The sequence below is a fragment of the Miscanthus floridulus genome, unplaced genomic scaffold (assembly GCF_019320115.1).
Source record: "Miscanthus floridulus cultivar M001 unplaced genomic scaffold, ASM1932011v1 fs_40_1_2, whole genome shotgun sequence".
Classification (NCBI taxonomy): Eukaryota; Viridiplantae; Streptophyta; class Magnoliopsida; order Poales; family Poaceae; genus Miscanthus; species Miscanthus floridulus.
Genome location: NW_027096709.1, coordinates 21797 through 40000, shown reverse-complemented (window position 1 = coordinate 40000; position 18204 = coordinate 21797). Strand labels below are relative to the sequence as shown.

Below are 18204 nucleotides of genomic sequence, written 5' to 3'. Positions count from 1 at the left end.
AAAGAAAGAGAGGATGCTATGGATACGGCGAGTTGGGGCACTTTGTGGAAGTTTGTCTAAACAAGCCCACACCCAAGACAAAGAAGAAGGCATGCAAGAACCAAGCCCTCACATCAATAAGGTCATGGGATGATTATTCAAGTGAAGAAGAACACTATCACAAGAGGCGAGACTGCAAGCTCTCATCATTAAGCTCTTCTCATGTGTGCCTTATGGCACGAGGTAACGAAAGTTCATCCTCCAGTGAGAGTGATAGTGATGATAAATTGCCTTCTTATGATGAAATTGTGCAACAAAATCTTAATTATGCTAAAGTTTGCACTAGTCAACAAAAGAAGCTCAAAAAATTAAAAGAAAAGCTAGATAGTTCACAAGAAGCATATAAAATTTTACTTGAACAATATGAGACATTCGCTAATCTTAATATTGAACTATCTACAAAAATTGAGAAACTTGAGGCTAATGCAACAACCAATGCATGCACAATTAATGATGAGCAACTTGTAAAGAAAAATGAAAAATTAAAAAAAAATAGCTAGCTCACAAGATGCTTATAAAAGTTTGCATGCTAAAATGGAAACCATGTGCAAACATTGTGATAAGCTAACTAATAAAGTTGCTAATCTTAAAGTCATTAGTACAACCACCACCAAGGCATCTAAAAGAAAAATTCTATCTTTAACATGTCTAAAAAGGAAGCCTCTACTTCTTGTAATGATTTATGTTTAGACTCACCCTTTTGCAACCAAGTTTGTGTTGAGAAAGTTATTGTAGATACATGCACACAAGAGGTTACAAAGGAGAATGAGCAACTCAAGCAAGAAGTAGCTTGCCTCACCAATGACTTGATTCAAGTAAAAGGCAAGGCAAAGCAAGCCCAACTTCATTAAGATAACACCGTCAAAGGAGTAAAGAAGCTTGATGAAGGACAAACCGTGGTGCTTAGTGATTCATTAGGTGATTAGCGTAGGTGCTTTGCGAAGTTCTTAGGTTGATTAGACCACCGCTTATGCGTTTGCTCTAGGTTTAGGCCTAGTGTTTAGTGAGGTTTGCACATCTCTTACCACTCGGTGCTTACGCGCACCATTATTGTATATCGGAGGGGTTTATAGTATTGCGAGATCACACCAACCGTGGTTGTGGTGTGGCTACCACCATGTACCGGAGGGAACAAGGCCCGTGGCGTTTCGACGAGAAGCTTGATAGTGAAGACGGCGGGGAGCATCTAGGAGAGGCTTGCCGAAAGGCACGTCGGAGACCCACTTGCGCGTGGGAAAGGCCCGAGGCTATCCACGGAGTTACCCGGCCGGAAGCTTAGCCCTTACGAGGGATTTCTTGCGAGGGGCTCCAACGAGGACCAGGGGAAGCTTGCGCGCTTCTCGATATCTCGTTAAAAATACCAGAGTCATCGACGGGAGTTTACATATCTCTACCTTGCTCTTTAGCTTCCACATTTACATTGATTGCACTACTCCTTTTGCGGTAGAGATAACAACACACTAGCAAAACCGTAGTTGCATATTAAGATAGTTTATCTATTATATAAGTTTTGCTAGGGTTAGAAAAAGATACCATAGTTTAGAGTTAGAATTTTAAGTTGTCTAATTCATCCCCTCTTAGACGTCACGGTTTCCTACAACAGGCATGTGTGACCTGCCGCCACCACGCCAGCCCACAAGGGGCTCCTCCATCCTGCATGGCATCAACCATCATGGGAAGCCACATCTTGTTCCTGCACCACGCAAAGAGTGCCACCAACACCATTGCACTTCGCTGCCCCTCAAGCTTCTACAGAAACCACCAGCATCCCCGCACAAGCCATCATCTGCAGCGAGGTGCCATCTATTGGTTGTCACAGCGGTGGCGAGCCGACCATTGGTTTGCATGGCCAGTCACAACCACGTCGGTCAGCATATACTGTAGCCAACCCAACAAATACCAACCCACTACAGACCACCCCTTGCAGGAAGCATGCCACACCACTATCCATTCAGCCAAGCATCGTAACCGAAACATTCTGTTGTACTTTACAAATGCTAGTAGTTGTGCATTGTTGCCACCAACATAACCACTCTAACTCACTAAACATAGGAGCCACCGTAACCCGCCAAAACTGGCCATCGCCAAGTGAGACCAGTTGCCATGGCGACAGTTATGGTGAGCCGCCGTAGACCAGTTGCTGCTGCCGCACCAAAGATGCACCTCCGCTTGACTAAAAAATTAGTACAACTATTAGTTCCTGTCCTATGTTAAGACTAACAATTAGCTCATAATTTATTTAGAGTATAAGTTCACTATTTTTTTAAAATCTTAATATCTAAAAAAAAATATCGGTTCTCTGCATATGGATACTGTATTCTACTATTATTTTTACCCCTGAAGATCCCGTTCGCTTGGAGAAATTCTGAAGAAATCTGAAGAAATTTGTGAGAGGAAAACACTGTTTCAGATTAAAAAAAAAAACGGATCGCACACGAACGGGACGAAATGCGACAATTTGGGTGTTGAGGACGACGGAAAGAATGAAAAAAGAAAAAAACGGAGGAGGAAAAACCTTATCCCATCCAGCATCCGTGGTTCGACGGTCGACCCGTGTCCCATCCAATCCACCCTGGCCCGCCAACGCGCCTACCTGAACTTTCCCGAAGGAATGGGCGTGAAAAAGGCAGGAACCTTCCGGCCTTCGCGCACTTTCCTCCGCCCGCCACCCTGCTGCACCCTACCCCTGCCCACCGAGAACCAAATCCTGCGCTAACTCCGATCCCAGCCGTTCGTTCCACACCGGAGCCATATCTGACGGGTCGGGACAGCGCCGCAGCGAGATATCTAGCGTCTGGGCCCACCATCTAGCAAGCTTTCGCTGGGTACGAGTGGTTTTTGTCGCAGTCCGGTTCACGAAGTGGGCAGGGTTTTTTCCTCGTGCTGCTGCTACCTTTCTCACCGTCACTCTCCTCTCCTTCCTCTCCTCCTCCCGTTGGTGGGAATATAAAATTTCCTAATCCGCAACCGAAGCTTCCAGAAGGCTTCTTCTTCCGTACCTTCCACCCAACGCGGCTCGCTCTTTCCTGCATCTGGAAGCTACGGTTTCGCCGGCTCAGATCCAGCCGGGCTACGGCGCTGGCTAGATGGCCGAGCAGGGCGGCGCCGCCGGGGAGGCCGCTGGCAGCGACCCCCCTGCGCCCGCGCCTGCCCCGGCGCCAGCGCTTGCTGCGGACGCGGCCGGGCAGAGGTCCCTGCCGACGCCGTTCCTGACCAAGACGTACCAGCTGGTGGACGACCCGGCGGTGGACGACGTGATCTCGTGGAACGAGGACGGGTCGACGTTCGTGGTGTGGCGGCCGGCGGAGTTCGCGCGCGACCTCCTCCCCAAGTATTTCAAGCACAACAACTTCTCCAGCTTCGTGCGGCAGCTCAACACCTACGTACGATACTGATGCTCGCTTGGCTTATTCCTCCATCGGGTTTGGGTTGGGCTTGGTCTGGCTCGGCATGGAGCTCCATGTCTGAGTGATGTGTTTGGATTTGCTTGGCTGTGACGTAGGGATTTAGGAAGATGGTGCCCGACCGGTGGGAGTTCGCCAACGACTTCTTCCGCCGTGGGGAGAAGCGCCTGCTCTGCGACATACACCGCCGGAAGGTAGCGCCGGCTCCGGCCACGCCAGTGGCTGGGCTGGCGACCGCGGCCGCCGCCGCGGCGTCCGGGGCGGTGACGGTGGCCGCGGCACCTATCCCCATGGCGCTGCCGGTGACGCGGCCGGCCTCACCGGCGCTCTCTACCGACGAGCAGGTCCTCTCCTCGAACTCCGGATCCGCCGAGGACCACCCGCAGGCGGCCGCGTCCGGCTCCGCTGGCGCGTCGGCGTCCGGCGACACGGGCGAGGAGAACGAGCGCCTCCGCCGGGAGAACGCGCGGCTGACCCGCGAGCTCGGGCAGATGAAGAAGCTCTGCAACAACATCCTGCTCCTCATGACCAAGTACGCCTCCTCCCAGAAGCTGGACGCCTCCGCAGCGCTGTCCTCCGTCGTCAACTGCTCCGGCGAGTCATCGGAGGCCGCACCCGCGCCTCCGCCCCTCCCCACGGCGATCCTCGACCTAATGCCCGCGTGCCCGGGTCTTGCCACCGTGGCCGCGGGCCTCGTCGCCGAAGCGGACCCCGACCAGGCCGCGAGGCTGTTCGGCGTCTCCATCGGGCTGAAGCGGATGCGCGACGAAGACGACACCGGCGAGGAACAGGCGGACCACGGCGCCGGAGCGGAGGTGAGGACGGAGGCGTCGGATCTGCAACAACAACAGCATCCTAGCAGTAGCAACGAGCCGTCGCCGGACCAGCACCCGTGGCCCATATACCGGCCCAAGCCCGTGTACCATTCGATGCGGCCCTGCAACGGGCCGGACCAGGGTGCCGGGTCCGACCAAGACGGGTCCAACTCCAGGTGAGTGGGCCCGCCCCACCTTGTAGAAGCGTCTAGTAGCAATTAAACAATTGCCATATTATATGGGCAACTAATTATCATCTTAGAAACATTAATAATACTAGTTTTTTTTTTTGTTTTTGCTTTGCTAGTTGGGGACTGAGAAACTCCTCTCCCTTGTAGTCTGTGCTTATAAAATCAGCGGTCAGAATCCATGATCGGCAGCTGTGTACTTATTTTATGTATGCTTCTTGTTAGATGAATGCTCATCTCAATCGTTCATGTATGCTTCTTGTCCCAGTAGAACAACTAGTAGCAGCAGCCCACGAACTCAGAAAGACAGAAACCCATCGATCGTACTCCGTCCCATGTCTTCTGCTCTCGTCCGTCGCTCGCATTGATCGGAAGGGCGGCAGCTGCACCGGCGGGCGGCGGCACGGCAGGTCGGCTCTCCCCCTCGGCTCTTCTGCCCTCGCCCGATCGGCCCCTCGCCCATCGGCCCTCTGGCAGTCGGGAACACGGCAGCACCTTGCGCTCGACACTACTCTGGTGGTGGCGGCGGCGGTCAGTGGTCTTTGCAGGCTCCCCCTCGGCTCCGGCGTCCAGGTGTCCGACCCTCCCCTCGGCACCTCTCTCATCTGCGGCTTGAAGCAACAGCACGACGAACACAAAAGACCCTAGATCCATTCTTGATTCTTCAGAGTAAGAACTGAAGGTTTCATTTTCTATTTTTTTGTTGTTGCATTGTGTTCTTTTATTTGAAAGAAATGTTGCATTGTTTTTTTTTGTAAGGTAGATAAAGAACTTATACTTTGATTATTACCAGGGGTGACACCAGGTTCACTTTGCCTGGTGCCTTGTTACCAAAGTAAACAAATAATTTACCTAGCATATATTTTAAGAAAATTATATATATACTACTTGAGTTGTGCACCAGAATTAATTTTATACTGGTTTTGTCCCTTATTACTATTGCATATGCATCGGAAATTTTTTGTACTTGCCCAGCCGTGAAATCTGGCTCCGCCACTGTAAGCCGCTCGTGCACTTAATTCTTTTTTCTTTGTTTTGCATACTAGATATACCTCTCTGGCCTGATGTTTCCTGAACAAAGCTGCAAAAATACAACATGCCTTTTGTTATTAGCACTAATCAACTTTGAACTTTGAAAAAAAAATTGATCGGCGCGCTAGAATGTTTATTTTAGAGCAAGGTAGACTTGACTTGCAGCTGATACATTTTGATTGTTGCATTTCCCTAAGAAAATGGAATTATAGTTTCCATAGTGGACAATCCAGAAAAAAAAGGTGAAGCTTGAGGCGTGTTTAGATCGAAGCTACTCCCTCAATCCTACAATATAGCGAATTCTGGCCTTTAAAACTTATACTGAAATATAAGGAATTCCAGGAAAAAAACAATTTTGTATTAAACATACTTTTTATTTATCAACCAATCACTATTAATAATGCTTATTATAGCGTTTGGTTAGGAAATAAAATGATGGCACATGGTCTCTTGTGTTCTCTCTTAATATGTACTAACATTTTTAGAATGCACTATGTTATAGGATAGAGGAGATAGGCAACACAAATCGTAGTCTCACGCGTTCAAACCTAAACAGGCTTTCAAACCACCATCAAATAGGCTCTAATTGCCTGCATGTCATTCTCATTCTTCATTCTTGTCCTTATGCTCTCTTCCTTTCTTGCACAGCTGAACTAGTTCTTTTGCTGGCTTCCGGTGCATAAGGTAGAACACGAGCTGCAAAATGGCGCATGATGCCAGTCTCTTACAATAATTGAAGTTCTCAAAAAATATAATACCTCAGTCTGCGAATAGGTAAGAAGAATGCAAAAAGAGAAATTCTTCAGTGGACCTAAAGGTTAAAGTGTCAAAGCAACCCAAAAGCTTCTGTAAAAAGAATGAGAAGCTAGATACTCCTGGGCGTTCAGGCATATGCCACTTTGCTGGGATTGACCAAAGCATTTGGGCCGATTCGAGCAGCACAGACGGGAAGGCCGGTTGTTGATGTGCTAGTGGCGGGCATAGCGATCTGAAGTCATATAGTCCAGTAGGCTACACTTTTTCATTTGGGCTTGGAGAAAAACTGAATAAGTGAAGATATCATTCACTTCTATTACCGTTTGCTCGTCCATACAATTTTCGAGCTGAAAATTTTGAGGTAAAACAGAACAGCGAAGCAGCCGAAGCTTGGCTCAGTAGTGTAGGAGAAATTGTACTTCTAACCCGCTTCACTTATATTTTGTTTTCTAACGTATAGTGACTTTCAACGACCTGAATTACACCACTGAAATATACATGGAGGAAGGAACGGTAAAAGAAGTGCATACCTTCTAAGGTAAAATAAAATGCATGGCAACACTCACGTGCCGAGAAGCATACGTACTTACACACCAGTACAAATGAAAAGTGCAGGTCAAACAGATCATATTGACAAGGAAGCACACCGCAGTTGCAGATGGTATTTTTCTGATCATATTTGTCTAGCCGTCCAGGCAGGCACCGGCTTTTCTTTAGCTCAAATCCACGCCCAGATCTCAGTACATAGCTTGTACAGCCTTTTGATCCAGATCAGTGAAAAAACAACGGAAAAACAGGGGTAGGTGTTGTCGAGGCCTACCAGATCAATGATTAAAGGCATAAAGAGAAAGCCATGCATGTAGTAAGAAAGCCTACGGATGCAGCCATGGAGGTACAGTAATTTCCGAAGGAAACAACAAGCATATTCGCCCTGCTGAACTTTCGGACGTGACTTGCATATACTAGTAGAATCTGAACAAGTAGTCATTCAGCAATCATGATTCATGAGGCAAGGCTAACGTTAATTATACCTGATGAAAACATTGTCGGCAGTTTGCCGTACCGAGTAACTACAGCTATGGTGACCTCCCAAATCAGTAAAGAATATAACTGTTGTTAATTGTAGCAGTAGACTGAAACAAACATAGAAGAAAATTTACATGATATAGTGATTTGATGATTCAATTTATAAGGCAGTTACAATTGACCATGTGAGGTGTGCACCTAATCCAATTAGGGCACATTCTGAAGGCACATATCTATACCATCCAGTCTTATTACAGTGGAGCATATACTATATCCCAAATTATCCACAATTCGACACCAATTGAAGGGCAGAGAAGTTCATCCTCAGCTGCGTTTCGCAGTCACCTTTCTCGTTTCCTCTTCATAGGGAGCAAGGTCTTCGGTTTTTCTGATGGCTTGTTAACTGATTCTTCGTCTTCAATAAGGTGGAAACCAGGGTGCAACGACAATTTCTCCACTTCAACTTTTGCTACGTCCTTCCTTACTCCTATGTCAGTAATGTATCTGCCAGCACAGTACATCCCAGCTGTGACAGTGGCCATTCCAAGCGGACCAGCAGCCAGAAGCTTAAACGGAGTGGACAGAAGAGCTGCCAACGGCACACCAATGGCAGAAGAAGCTTGCCCACTAGTCCCAATGCCAGGTTCCTCAACTGGTAGAAGCCCAGTCTTGCAGTAGAGTGCAAAGTCTTCGCAGTTCTTCTCAAACATGTCGTAATTTCCAAAACCATTCTGAAGCAAGTACATCGCTCGATGGACAACAACCTCTGGTGGGTCTGATTCGGCAATGGTGCAGGTCCCCCCACGAAGCTTTGCAAGGAAAACCGCAGATGGCACTCCATACTCGAAGCAATAGAGAGAACCATTGCGGAGGAAACAGTCCAAGCAAGTGAGGACAACACCACTGTTGGGCGGCTGAAATCCACAATCAGGGAATGTTGGGCACTCTGATGGAACCTCTGAGATCAGGCTGGAGGTGGAGTCTGATGAATCTGAACTTTCAGTTTCTTTCTTTCGTGTAAAATGGACCACTTTGCTCCCTCCAACATAAATACCTGAACATACATAAGAAAATTGCTTGAGAAGCAATGGAATTATGGAAATGAATTTCAAAACGGTAGTTAACGATATATGAATGCTTTACATATTGCCCTGTTGTGAACAACATGCTGACATTCTCTTAATAATGGGTAATTTGCTGGAACATGTAAAAATGCTATTACTTGACAAATTAATCCAGAGCCAGAGAGGATGTATGATGCAGGAGAAGAAACCAAATGGTTTTTTCCCCAACAAATTGAGCAGCTTTTCATGCAGGTAGTGCAGAACCCAGATCTTGTCCTCCCAAATGGTTTGGCTGTGGCTTGTCGTAAACGATCATAAATTTCCAGTCGAAACAGTATTTTTCTCTCACACAAACCAGCTAGCAGTACTTCTTCACGAACCAGCAACGATACGAACCAGCCAACCGAACAGGCTAATGGGCCTTACTAAATTAGTACCATAAAGAGCCACTTTAACTTTATGGAGCAGAACAGGGCATCTGCCAACAATAGGCACTGATTGTGGAGACACACTGTCCCTATAGCACAATTGTGACAATGTAGAAGGGTCGTCTATCTAAGCTCCCTAAACGAAGATCAAAGACCTCGAGATGCAAAGTAAAAGAACTGTGGTAAATAATAAATACATAAAGTTAGTTACCTCAACTAGTAAAAGTGATGACTGAATAGTTCAACAACTATAGTTAACATAGGATACTTTGGTGATCAGAGTTTACAGCAACTAGGCCTAAACTACTCACTTATCAGGCACAGTTAAGCATGGGTCAACCTTATAGCCTGTAGTGTTTCTTTCCTGCATGTCCTCGAGTTAACAATAAGGCTGCTCCACACTAGAAAAAAAACAGCACAGAAACAGACAGACACGTTGGTTAGCGGTAGGTGAGCAGCAACAAGTGCCATTTGTTCTACATGGAAAGCAGAACAGTAGGACACAAGCATGTGGCATCCTAGCCATCTGGAAGGGTTTATGTACAGAGTACGGTATCTTCAGTTGAAGCCTCATCTGATGTGAACAAAAATCTCAAGAGTAAATAGGGGAGGCCATAAGAATTGGCATGGTTTTTGCAGGGAAATTCTGCAAATATACAAGGACAACAGAACAGAAGGAAAACCTCACAGATTAGCCAGTTGAGGCGACGCACAGAGGCGTTCACATTTCACGCACACACGAATCACCACGATTAATCCTCTCGCCGGACAGAGCAAAAACACAACCAATACCAGCGTCCAGCGGCTGCGAAAAGAAAGCCCAACTGAGCCGGCGCGGGCCAGAGTTCCGGTGAACAGGTAACTTGCACACTACTAGAATTCGTGATCCGCGCCATCGGCGGCGGCAATTCGCTACTAGAACTCGTGAGGGCAGGAATCCTTGTCACCATCGGAGGGGGTTGAGGAGCGTACCGTGGTGGGAGTAGGCGTAGACGGCCCGCCAGGTGTAGATGTGGTCGCCGGGCCTGATCTCCGACCGCTCCACCCGGTTCGACAGCAGCCCCATCCCAACCCGCCGCCGCCGCCTCCCAGCGTGTCGGCGCGGTCGTACTCACACCCCCGCCGCCTCTACAGCTCCACTACAATTACCCCGTCCATTGCAGCCAGCAAGGGGATGGGGGTCATGGAGAGTGGTTGCGGGCGAGCGGACTTCCGGGCTATATAGAAAGCCGAGGCGAAGGGGTCGAGCCGCCGAGGGGGTAGTGGAGCTGTAGGGGCAGGGGGGGCGTCGGCGTGGTGTTTGGGGAGACGGCCAGGAAAAAGAAAAGAATGTCGCGGTCACGTACAAGGCAAAGGCAGGCACCACAGCACCCACCGGGCCACCACCGCCGATCCCCCTCCCTCGGTCGCTGGGCTTGTGCCGCCTCCGGCTCAAGGCGGAACCAAGCGAGAAAAAAACGGGTTTGGGGCTTGGGGCGCGGGGCATTTCCCCGTCAAGTACCAGGGTCACATGCGCGGTGATTCGGCGAAGTTGGTGAAAGGAGGACCGGAGGAGTTGCCGAGTTGGGGCAGGAGGCGGGGGAATCGTGAATCGGGATCGGCACGTCGCAGCGGGACAGCGGGGTGCCGGGGACGACGCCTCGGATCGTGTGTCGCCGTGGACTCTGTTCCTTTTCTACCGTGCCCCGCGTTGCGCTTCCTGCACATGGCTTTGCTGCGTTTTACTGTAGCACAGCTGCATTGGGTACACAGGGACCGGGGACGAGGAGCATCCGAGAGCATGTGTAGAGCGGTGACGACGGTGACACAGGTGCAGCCGTGCAGGTAGGACGCGCGCGGGGTGGCTAGAGCGGTAGAGCCTAGAGGGTACGACCGTACAGTACAGGACCGGCCACCAACTGCGGACGCGCACCTAACCGGGCCGCCGTGCCACGAGCTCCCGTCGTGCCGGTCACCTGATGTTGATGGTGGCGCCACTCGCTTTGGTAGGCTAGGCTTCATTTGCTCCGTGCTTCGTTGTTCTAAAGCTTCGTGGATGGTGATCGTCACCGATAGGTGTAGGTGATAGTAACATTTTCAAAGGGAAGGTGTGTCGCGGCCAATGACGAGAGCATATATAACGGGTCGATGCCATCTTTCTGACCTGACTAGTAGACATTTTGTAGCGGCAATTTAGTACGATTGGAGTAAGTTGAGACGTTGGTCAGAATCCAATTGTTGCCACCAAGACACATCTCAGCCCATCACTGTAGCATGTCAAGAGTTCCCAGTAAAACTTCATGATCTAGAATTTTTGGCAATAATGGAGAAAACACATCTCCAACAGCGAAATCCCACCTCCCAATCTTTCCACGCTCGAAAAAATAGACCGATCGTGAGGATATATCCGTGCGTCTAGCACGTGCGTATTCATCGATCAATCTAAAGGTGGAAGGCCGTGAGAAAAAATAAAAAGTAGAAAAAAGGTTCCTGATGCAAATGTACAAGAAAGAAAGAATATATAAAAATGGTTAGGATAATTTAGAAATAATACAGGATTCCTGTTGTAAAAGTTGTCTTCCATATTTTAGGAGTAAATTATTGAAAATTATTGGAGATAGTCTTATTTATTTTTTTTCTTCCAATACTTTTTGGCGCATTGGAAAACTCCATGATTTAAAAAAAGAAATTATTGAGAACTCTCGGAGATGACATTGCTCGTCTCTCGTGATTTCCAAAAGTTACAGGCATAATTTTGAAGATCACTTTCATTCTGGGCTGAACTGGACCGACATTCTACTGATCGTTTGCCAGTCGCCATCGATGGGAGCCCAGGAAGCAGCTGATCGTTTGCCAGTCGCCATCGATGGGAGCCCAGGAAGCAGCTGATCGTTTGCCAGTCGCCATCGATGGGCCTCATGCGCTCAGCATAGGCCATGGAGGGAGGACCCATCTAGTAAAGCCCAGCACGCAAAACCTCCACCACTCACCTGCCAGTTTCCCCGCTCCCTCGCTCACGCGCGGCATCACGCCGGCCAGCTGGCCACTACTCCCCCCTCCCGTTCACACCGCCGCTGCCTTTCCTTCCACGGCGATCTCTCCGCGGGCGCCAGCCAAAACTGGCAACGGCATTCCAATAAAAGAATGCGCCCCTGCGCTGGCCGACGCCTTCCACCCGCATTCGCCGTTCAGCTAAACCCTAGCCGTCTCCGGCGCGCAGATCCACCATCAGAGCCGACGCTCGCCGGTCCTGAGGAGAGATGGCCGACCCGAACTCCCAGCGGCTCGCCGCCGCTACGACGGATGTTCCCGCAACCCAGCATCAAGCCGCGGTGACCGCGCCGCAGTCACACGGAGGCGCTCTCGGGTTTTTTTGCGGTGGCGGCGCCGAAGCAGGGCGCGACCATGGTTGCGCCGTCGTCCCCGCAGGGCGTTCCCGGGTTCGCGGTGGTGCCTCAGGGGGCCGAAAACGTGGCGACTCCCGCGTCCCCGCAAGGCCCTCCCGGGTTTTGGGTGGCGCCTCAGCAGCCTGGGCCCGCGCCACAGCAAGGTGCCCCGGTGATGGCGCCGCCGCAGGGCGCAACCATGATGGCTCCGCAACAGCAGCATTTCGCGCCTGCGATGGTGCCGACCTCCCAGCAACTTATACAGATGCTCCTTCAAGCTGCGCCCATGGGCTTGATGATGGCCTCGATGCCCCAGCAACAGCAAGCCCAAGCCCAGCCCATGGTTGCTCACCAACCCGCTCAAGGTATGGCGCCATCGCAATCTTTGCCCATGTGCCATCCGTCCATGATGGAGATGCAGCAAGCTCAAGCTGGACACATGACGGCACCACCACCTCTGCCACTCGGCCCTCTGCCATTGATGATGCAGCAGCAGCAACAGCAGCCTTCACAAGCTGATACAGTGATAATGGCACAACGGCCTCTGCCTCTCGGCCCTCCACCAGTGATGCTTCAGCAACAGCCTCCACAAAGGTCCACGACGATGATGGCACAGCCACCTCTGCCATTCAGCCCTCCATCAGTGATGCTGCAGCACAATCCACAGGGCACCCAGGTGATGATGGCACAGCCGCAATTCGCTGCTCTACCATGCAAGCGCCAGCGTCTTGACCAATATGGTTTGTGATCAACTTCTACTTATGCCTGATTACTGTTTTATTTAAGTGGTAACTGGTAACAGTATCACGAGTATGACTAATAAATGTTCTACCATAGATGTATTCAAGTTGGTGTAGACTAGATTTTTACATTTTTTGTATAAATCTAGAAGAATAGAACATAAGTCATCATAAACATATGTAGTTAACTTCAAGCCTATGTTTCATGCTAAATCTTTGAAGTAATCCTGGGAATAGTAGTTCCCAGTATGAAATTTTCGTGCTACTCTGTTGTACTTCTTAAGCATTGAGATTAGGGAGCCTATCTTTCAGATTTTTTTCAAAAACAACTAGGAGATACATGTCAGTGTAGCACATCTGCATTTTATTCCAAATTTCAGATTGTAGGTTCCAGTTTTGTTGTAAAGAACTTTTTAATGCTTTTCCGATGATCATCATGATTATAAATCCTGAGTTTAGAACTAGTCAATAGAGTTCACATGGATATAGTCTGTTTGGCTTAGGGTTTGCACTCCTGTCGTTTGCACTTCATGCAAATATTAACAGCCTGCTCAGTAGTGATTTCAGAATCTGTCACTACCGAGTAAAGCTAAAAATGTTTATGTGGATCTGTTAGATTCAGCTTAGGCTTTGCACTCACCCACTTTGTTGGGTGGCCTTACTTCTGCAGCTATTAAACATGCAATTAAGGTTCTCTTTTTTCCTCTTAGTGCGGATGGGATTGCCAATTCTTGGGACTTTTTAAAACCCTACACTTCAGCGTTAAGTTTGGAAGATTGATTCATGGTTATGTTCCAAGTTCAGATGTTCTTTTCTCGATAGATGGTGTGATAGCTATGTATCAACGTTCACAGATACATCATGTACGCCACCATACCTGTATCCAATACGGCACGGTACAGATACGCATATTGAGAGGTATCGGAACATTGCGATGTAAAAATAAAGAATTTAATTGCCGATATGGCTTCCGATAATCGATGATACCTCAGTCCGATACTTCTCTTCCCGCCCATGTGTAGTCACGAAGAGATGGAGAAATGAAGAGAGCCTGGAGGCGGCTGGTCTGGGAGGAGCACAAAGTCTGAGCATACTTGAAGAGATGAGAAGAGCATGGGCAACCTATTTTGCTAGTCATTGCTGTGAAATGTTGGCCTGTGGTGCCAAAGCTGCGTTGTCGAAAAAGTGAACTGCAATGGGAAGAAAGCAGAGCAGCGGCAGTGGCTGGCTGCCTTATGTGCAAGATGAGAGGATATTTTATGGTTAAGTTTGAGGTCCTTATACGGGCTGAGTGGGCCAACTGCCCAGAAAATAGAAGCCCAGCTCATATTTTCCTTGTTCTATCTTTTCTTTCCTTTTTCCCTTTCATCTTAGGACAGATATGCATTCAGCATGAGCATTTCATTGTTTTAGATGATGTTGCTCTAATTAACTGCTTTCTTGGTACCCAGAAAGTTCAATTATTTTCATAAATTTTAAAGTTTAGTTATATATAAATATATTTCCCGTAGTAGTGTATCAGTTTTTTTTAGAATTGCATATTGCCATACCGTACCTGTATCGCTGTATTGTGTATCAGTGACAATTAGGTGATAGCTTCATTTGTTTGTTTCTGTTCTTAGATTTCTTTTATTTGGGCTTGCTTCTTAAATGGAAGTAAAACACAACTTGAGGTTGAGGAAATCATACTTCATGTACCCCTGAATGACTTCTATAAATCTATGCCTTGTGGTGTGTACGCGAAACTAATTTAGTGTCCTTTACATTTTGCAGACAACACTTATGAACAGCATATGACTGGCCATCAGCAGGAAACGGCAATAATGAATGCTGCAATGGGACAATCTTATGGGCCTAACTTACACAATGGGGTACATAATGATTATTTTGTTTCTTAATTCAGAGTGACAACTCTTACTAAATGTTAAAGTGCTGTTTTTTTACTTATCCTTGGTGAATGATTACAGTTTCCTTGTTTCGGTGCACCTGAGCCCTCCCTTCCTCCAGACGCAACAAGCACCATTTATGTTGAAGGTCTCCCTACCAACTGTACTAGACGGGAAGTTGCGCGTATCCTTGTGTGGATGATGGTTTCTCTTTCTGATCTTATTGTGAGTCTGAGTTGTTTGCCATTCTTTTTCCACTGGTCAACTATAATTTACATTCAGGTGTTGTCAATCCGTGTCCTTTTTTGTGTTCCATCATTCAACATTGAGGTCTTTGGGCCCATTAACTTTTTACTTAGATATATTTCGCCAATATATGGGGTTCCTTGAAATGAGACTGGTCAACAAAACATCTAATAGACATTTGTGCTTCGTTGATTTTGCAACCCCTGCACAAGCTTTTCTCGCCATGAGAAGTCTTCAAGGTGAATGTAACACTATTTTCTTATACAGTTTTCTATCTTTAGCTGCATTTGTGATGTTACTGGGCCATTTTGTCCTTTACTTGGAGAAAACTATCTTAGTACATTATGAAACTGTTTAAACTAAAACATGTGGTGCTGGATGGTATTTTCCAACTCTGTAGTGATTATGAATGGCGCCAAGCAATGGTTCAAACTTCTAGAGTCTTGACTTTTGTTAGCCTATCTCATTTGCTTATAAGATATAAGACAGCAGTTGTTATATCTGATAATTCTAATGTACGCTTGGAACACAAAAGGAAAAAAGGTAAGTATAGAAATGATTATGTGCACCGCCTGTGACCGGAAGGTCCCGGGTTCGAGTCGTGGTCTCCTCGCATTGCACAGGCGAGGGTAAGGCTTGCCACTGACACCCTTCCCCAGACCCCGCACAGAGCGGGAGCTCTCTGCACTGGGTACGCCTTTTTTTTTTTAGAAATGATTATGTGCCAGCTGGATCAGTAAGTTAGATTCTAATAATCTAAGAAAATACGACCCTTCTCTGTCACGACATTTGCGTACAGTGGTTGGCAACAGCTTCTCATACTTGATTTTCCAACACCTGTTCGTTTTATCCACTTCAATGCCAATATGTCTAATTCGTTAACCAGTTTAGATCTCTACGATAGCATAATCCACCGACTTTTTGTACCCTTTCATAGTTTATTTTTGTGTAAACTTGTCACATCTTATATTTTCAAATATGCCAGTTTTGTAGCATGGGGTCATTGCTTGATTGACTGCATCTTTGAACAAATTACTTCATTTTGCAGGCTATAGGTTTGATGAACAGGACCCTCACTCACGCTATTTGAACCTGCAGTTCTCTCACTCTCCTCGTATGGGCTCACATGGTGGGTCCTAGGCACTGAATTGCGTGGATCTAGTTTTCTTCTACACCGTCTTGAATTCCTGATATCTTGACCTGGCAACCTTGTTCTTGCTTTCATCAGCAACTTGACTTTGTCCAAAGGCTTTAGCTTAGTCTATGACAAACAATTGTTGCAACTGACGGTACTTAACTACTGGAGGTTGCCTTGCTGTATGATCTGTTTTGTTATATAATTTTGCAATGTGACAATTATGTTATAGTGGATTTCATTCTCTACTGGTGCTGATGTTCTTGGGTCATCCACTTCATTGATTGATATTGTCAGCTGGTAAATGAGACTCTGATTATCTATTGAGGGACGTGAGACACAATTTGCAGGTGTCTGTGTTTCCAGCCTGTTTTTTGGAACACATTGGTTTGCATGGTTGCCATGCTCATTTTGATGTAAATGAATTCATGAGAATTTGGATTGTAGCATAGTTTACATGGATTCTGTACCTGATGATGCTTTTGTGCTTCGGAACATGTTAATCCACCGGTGCTAGTTGGTTTTCGTGGTAGGATGTCGAAGTATTTTTGTTGCTGATTCTGAGTTCATTGTCCAAATCAGTTAGCAGAGTATTATTTCATCAGGGTTGGTTATTTGGATGGGTATATAATTAAGGTGTGGCAATGCTATGATTTTGTTTTCGATTCAATTGTCACAAACATGTTTTCTATCCAAACTTGGCTATTAAAAAAATACTGTTTGTCAATAAGCAACCAAAACTTAAATTTTTTTACAAAAAATACATATTTGTTTCGCCATGGTAAGCATCTGTAGCTAGGGATAAAAACGGTACGGATATTTTCCGACCGTATTCGAGACCGAATCCGTTTAGAGAGGTTCAGATCTGTCCATATGCGAATCCGGATATTCAACATCCGATATCGTATCTGTATTTGAATACTCAAATAGCATATTTAGGACCTGTTTGGCACGGCTCCTCCTGAGGGGCTCCTCCGGAGAAGCCGGAGCCGTTTTGGAGGAGCCACAAATTGTGGCTCCTTCAAAATGGCTCCGGCTTCTCTGTTTTTTACTGAAAAACGGCTCTTTTAAGAAAACGTTTGGCAGGGCTCCTCTGGAGGAGCCGGAGCCGGAGCTGGAGAGGAGCCCTGCCAAACAGGTCCTTATGATGTTGATATCCAATCGTATCCTATCTGGCATGGTTGACACTATCCGTATTCATATGCGAATCTAGACAGAAATATAAAAACAAATGTAATATCAGTGATATCCGTCCGTATCCGATCCGTTTTCATCCCTATCTATAGCGGAGCACCATATTGTATGTATCAGTACTAGCAATATTCATGACAAATCAGTTGTACAAAAATTGAGGTATAAAGGTGATACAAAAGAAGCAAGTTTGGTGGAAAGAAATACAACATACGATAAGTTGGAGGTAAAAAAGAACCATAAAAAGGTTCATAGCTGGAGATTTTAAAAAAAGTTCGCTTCAGCCTACGAATGCAATGCAGTGGTACGAGCCTATAGAACAAACCCTGTTAAAGTAACAACTAGAGCCATCTCTTGGATGAACTTTTGGGAGGGTTTGGCCTCAAGCCAGAGCCACTCCAAAAACCCTGCTAAATTTATCAGTACAAAAACCACTTTAGCTCCTCTGCGAGCCATAAAAGCCGAAACTATGTGAAAAGGACCCTTAATAGATTTTTCTTTTTTATTTTTCAAAATTAAAGTAATAGTTTACTTCTAATTTTATCTTAACTTCTAAGTAAACCTTCTCTAGTTTTCATCAAATTTTTTTAAAAAAATACATTTAATTCTTCATGGCACATCTTTTGATCATCCATTTGTTTGTGTTTGCAATATACTCCATCCATACTAAAAAATGAAGTCGTTTTGGACAAGGCTCATGTCAAACATTAGGAATATAAATCACGAATAACTTTTAAGTTGTTGAATTTGAAAAATGTGAAAACCATATATATAGATTTGTCTTGAAAAATACTTTCACAAAAATTTAAATATATCACTTTTTGATAAATATTTTTATAAAAATAACTAGTCAAAGTTATACTTTGGAGACCGTGTCGCTGTCCAATAC

At 46.5% G+C, this 18204-nt stretch overlaps 2 protein-coding genes and 1 pseudogene across 8 annotated transcripts; 2 read left to right on the top strand and 1 right to left on the bottom strand.

Annotated features, from left to right (window-relative positions):
- Positions 1–2900: 2900 nt before the first annotated feature.
- Positions 2901–6651, top strand: LOC136531650 (heat stress transcription factor B-2c-like). 7 transcript variants are annotated; one of them, XR_010778086.1, is made up of 4 exons: positions 2901–3422; positions 3542–4434; positions 4715–5115; positions 6127–6651. XR_010778086.1 is itself a non-coding variant. In XM_066524296.1 (4 exons), the coding sequence occupies exons 1-3, from the start codon at positions 3126–3128 to the stop codon at positions 4594–4596; spliced, it is 1221 nt and encodes a 406-aa protein (XP_066380393.1). In that variant the 5' UTR covers positions 2901–3125; the 3' UTR covers positions 4597–4617; positions 4718–5334. The 7 variants fall into 7 exon arrangements, 6 of the variants coding, with proteins under 6 accessions (XP_066380393.1, XP_066380392.1, XP_066380390.1 ...); XM_066524296.1 differs by lacking the exon at positions 6127–6651 and adding an exon at positions 4566–4617 and having other exon boundaries at positions 4718–5334; XM_066524295.1 differs by lacking the exon at positions 6127–6651 and having other exon boundaries at positions 4566–5335.
- Positions 6652–7389: 738 nt separating this feature from the next.
- LOC136531651 (protein LEAD-SENSITIVE 1-like) lies at positions 7390–10204 on the bottom strand. The gene is made up of 2 exons (XM_066524299.1): positions 9725–10204; positions 7390–8314 (listed from the first exon to the last, which is right to left on the bottom strand). The coding sequence occupies exons 1-2, from the start codon at positions 9816–9818 to the stop codon at positions 7602–7604; spliced, it is 807 nt and encodes a 268-aa protein (XP_066380396.1). The 5' UTR covers positions 9819–10204; the 3' UTR covers positions 7390–7601.
- A 1518-nt stretch (positions 10205–11722) lies between these two features.
- Positions 11723–16520, top strand: LOC136531653 (uncharacterized; annotated as a pseudogene).
- The last annotated feature ends 1684 nt before the right edge of the window (positions 16521–18204 follow it).

What these genes read in the sequence shown, in the direction of transcription:
- LOC136531651 (XM_066524299.1), bottom strand. Translation starts at nt 9,818, where the DNA reads ATGGGGCTGCTGTCGAACCGGGTGGAGCGGTCGGAGATCAGGCCCGGC. An exon ending in CTACGCCTACTCCCACCACG is followed by an intron (nt 8,315 to 9,724) that starts GTACGCTCCTCA and finishes ATGTATGTTCAG; the next exon opens with GTATTTATGTTGGAGGGAGC.
- LOC136531650 (XM_066524293.1), top strand. Translation starts at nt 3,126, where the DNA reads ATGGCCGAGCAGGGCGGCGCCGCCGGGGAGGCCGCTGGCAGCGACCCC. An exon ending in TGCGGCAGCTCAACACCTAC is followed by an intron (nt 3,423 to 3,541) that starts GTACGATACTGA and finishes GCTGTGACGTAG; the next exon opens with GGATTTAGGAAGATGGTGCC. An exon ending in CAAGACGGGTCCAACTCCAG is followed by an intron (nt 4,435 to 4,714) that starts GTGAGTGGGCCC and finishes TTCTTGTCCCAG; the next exon opens with TAGAACAACTAGTAGCAGCA.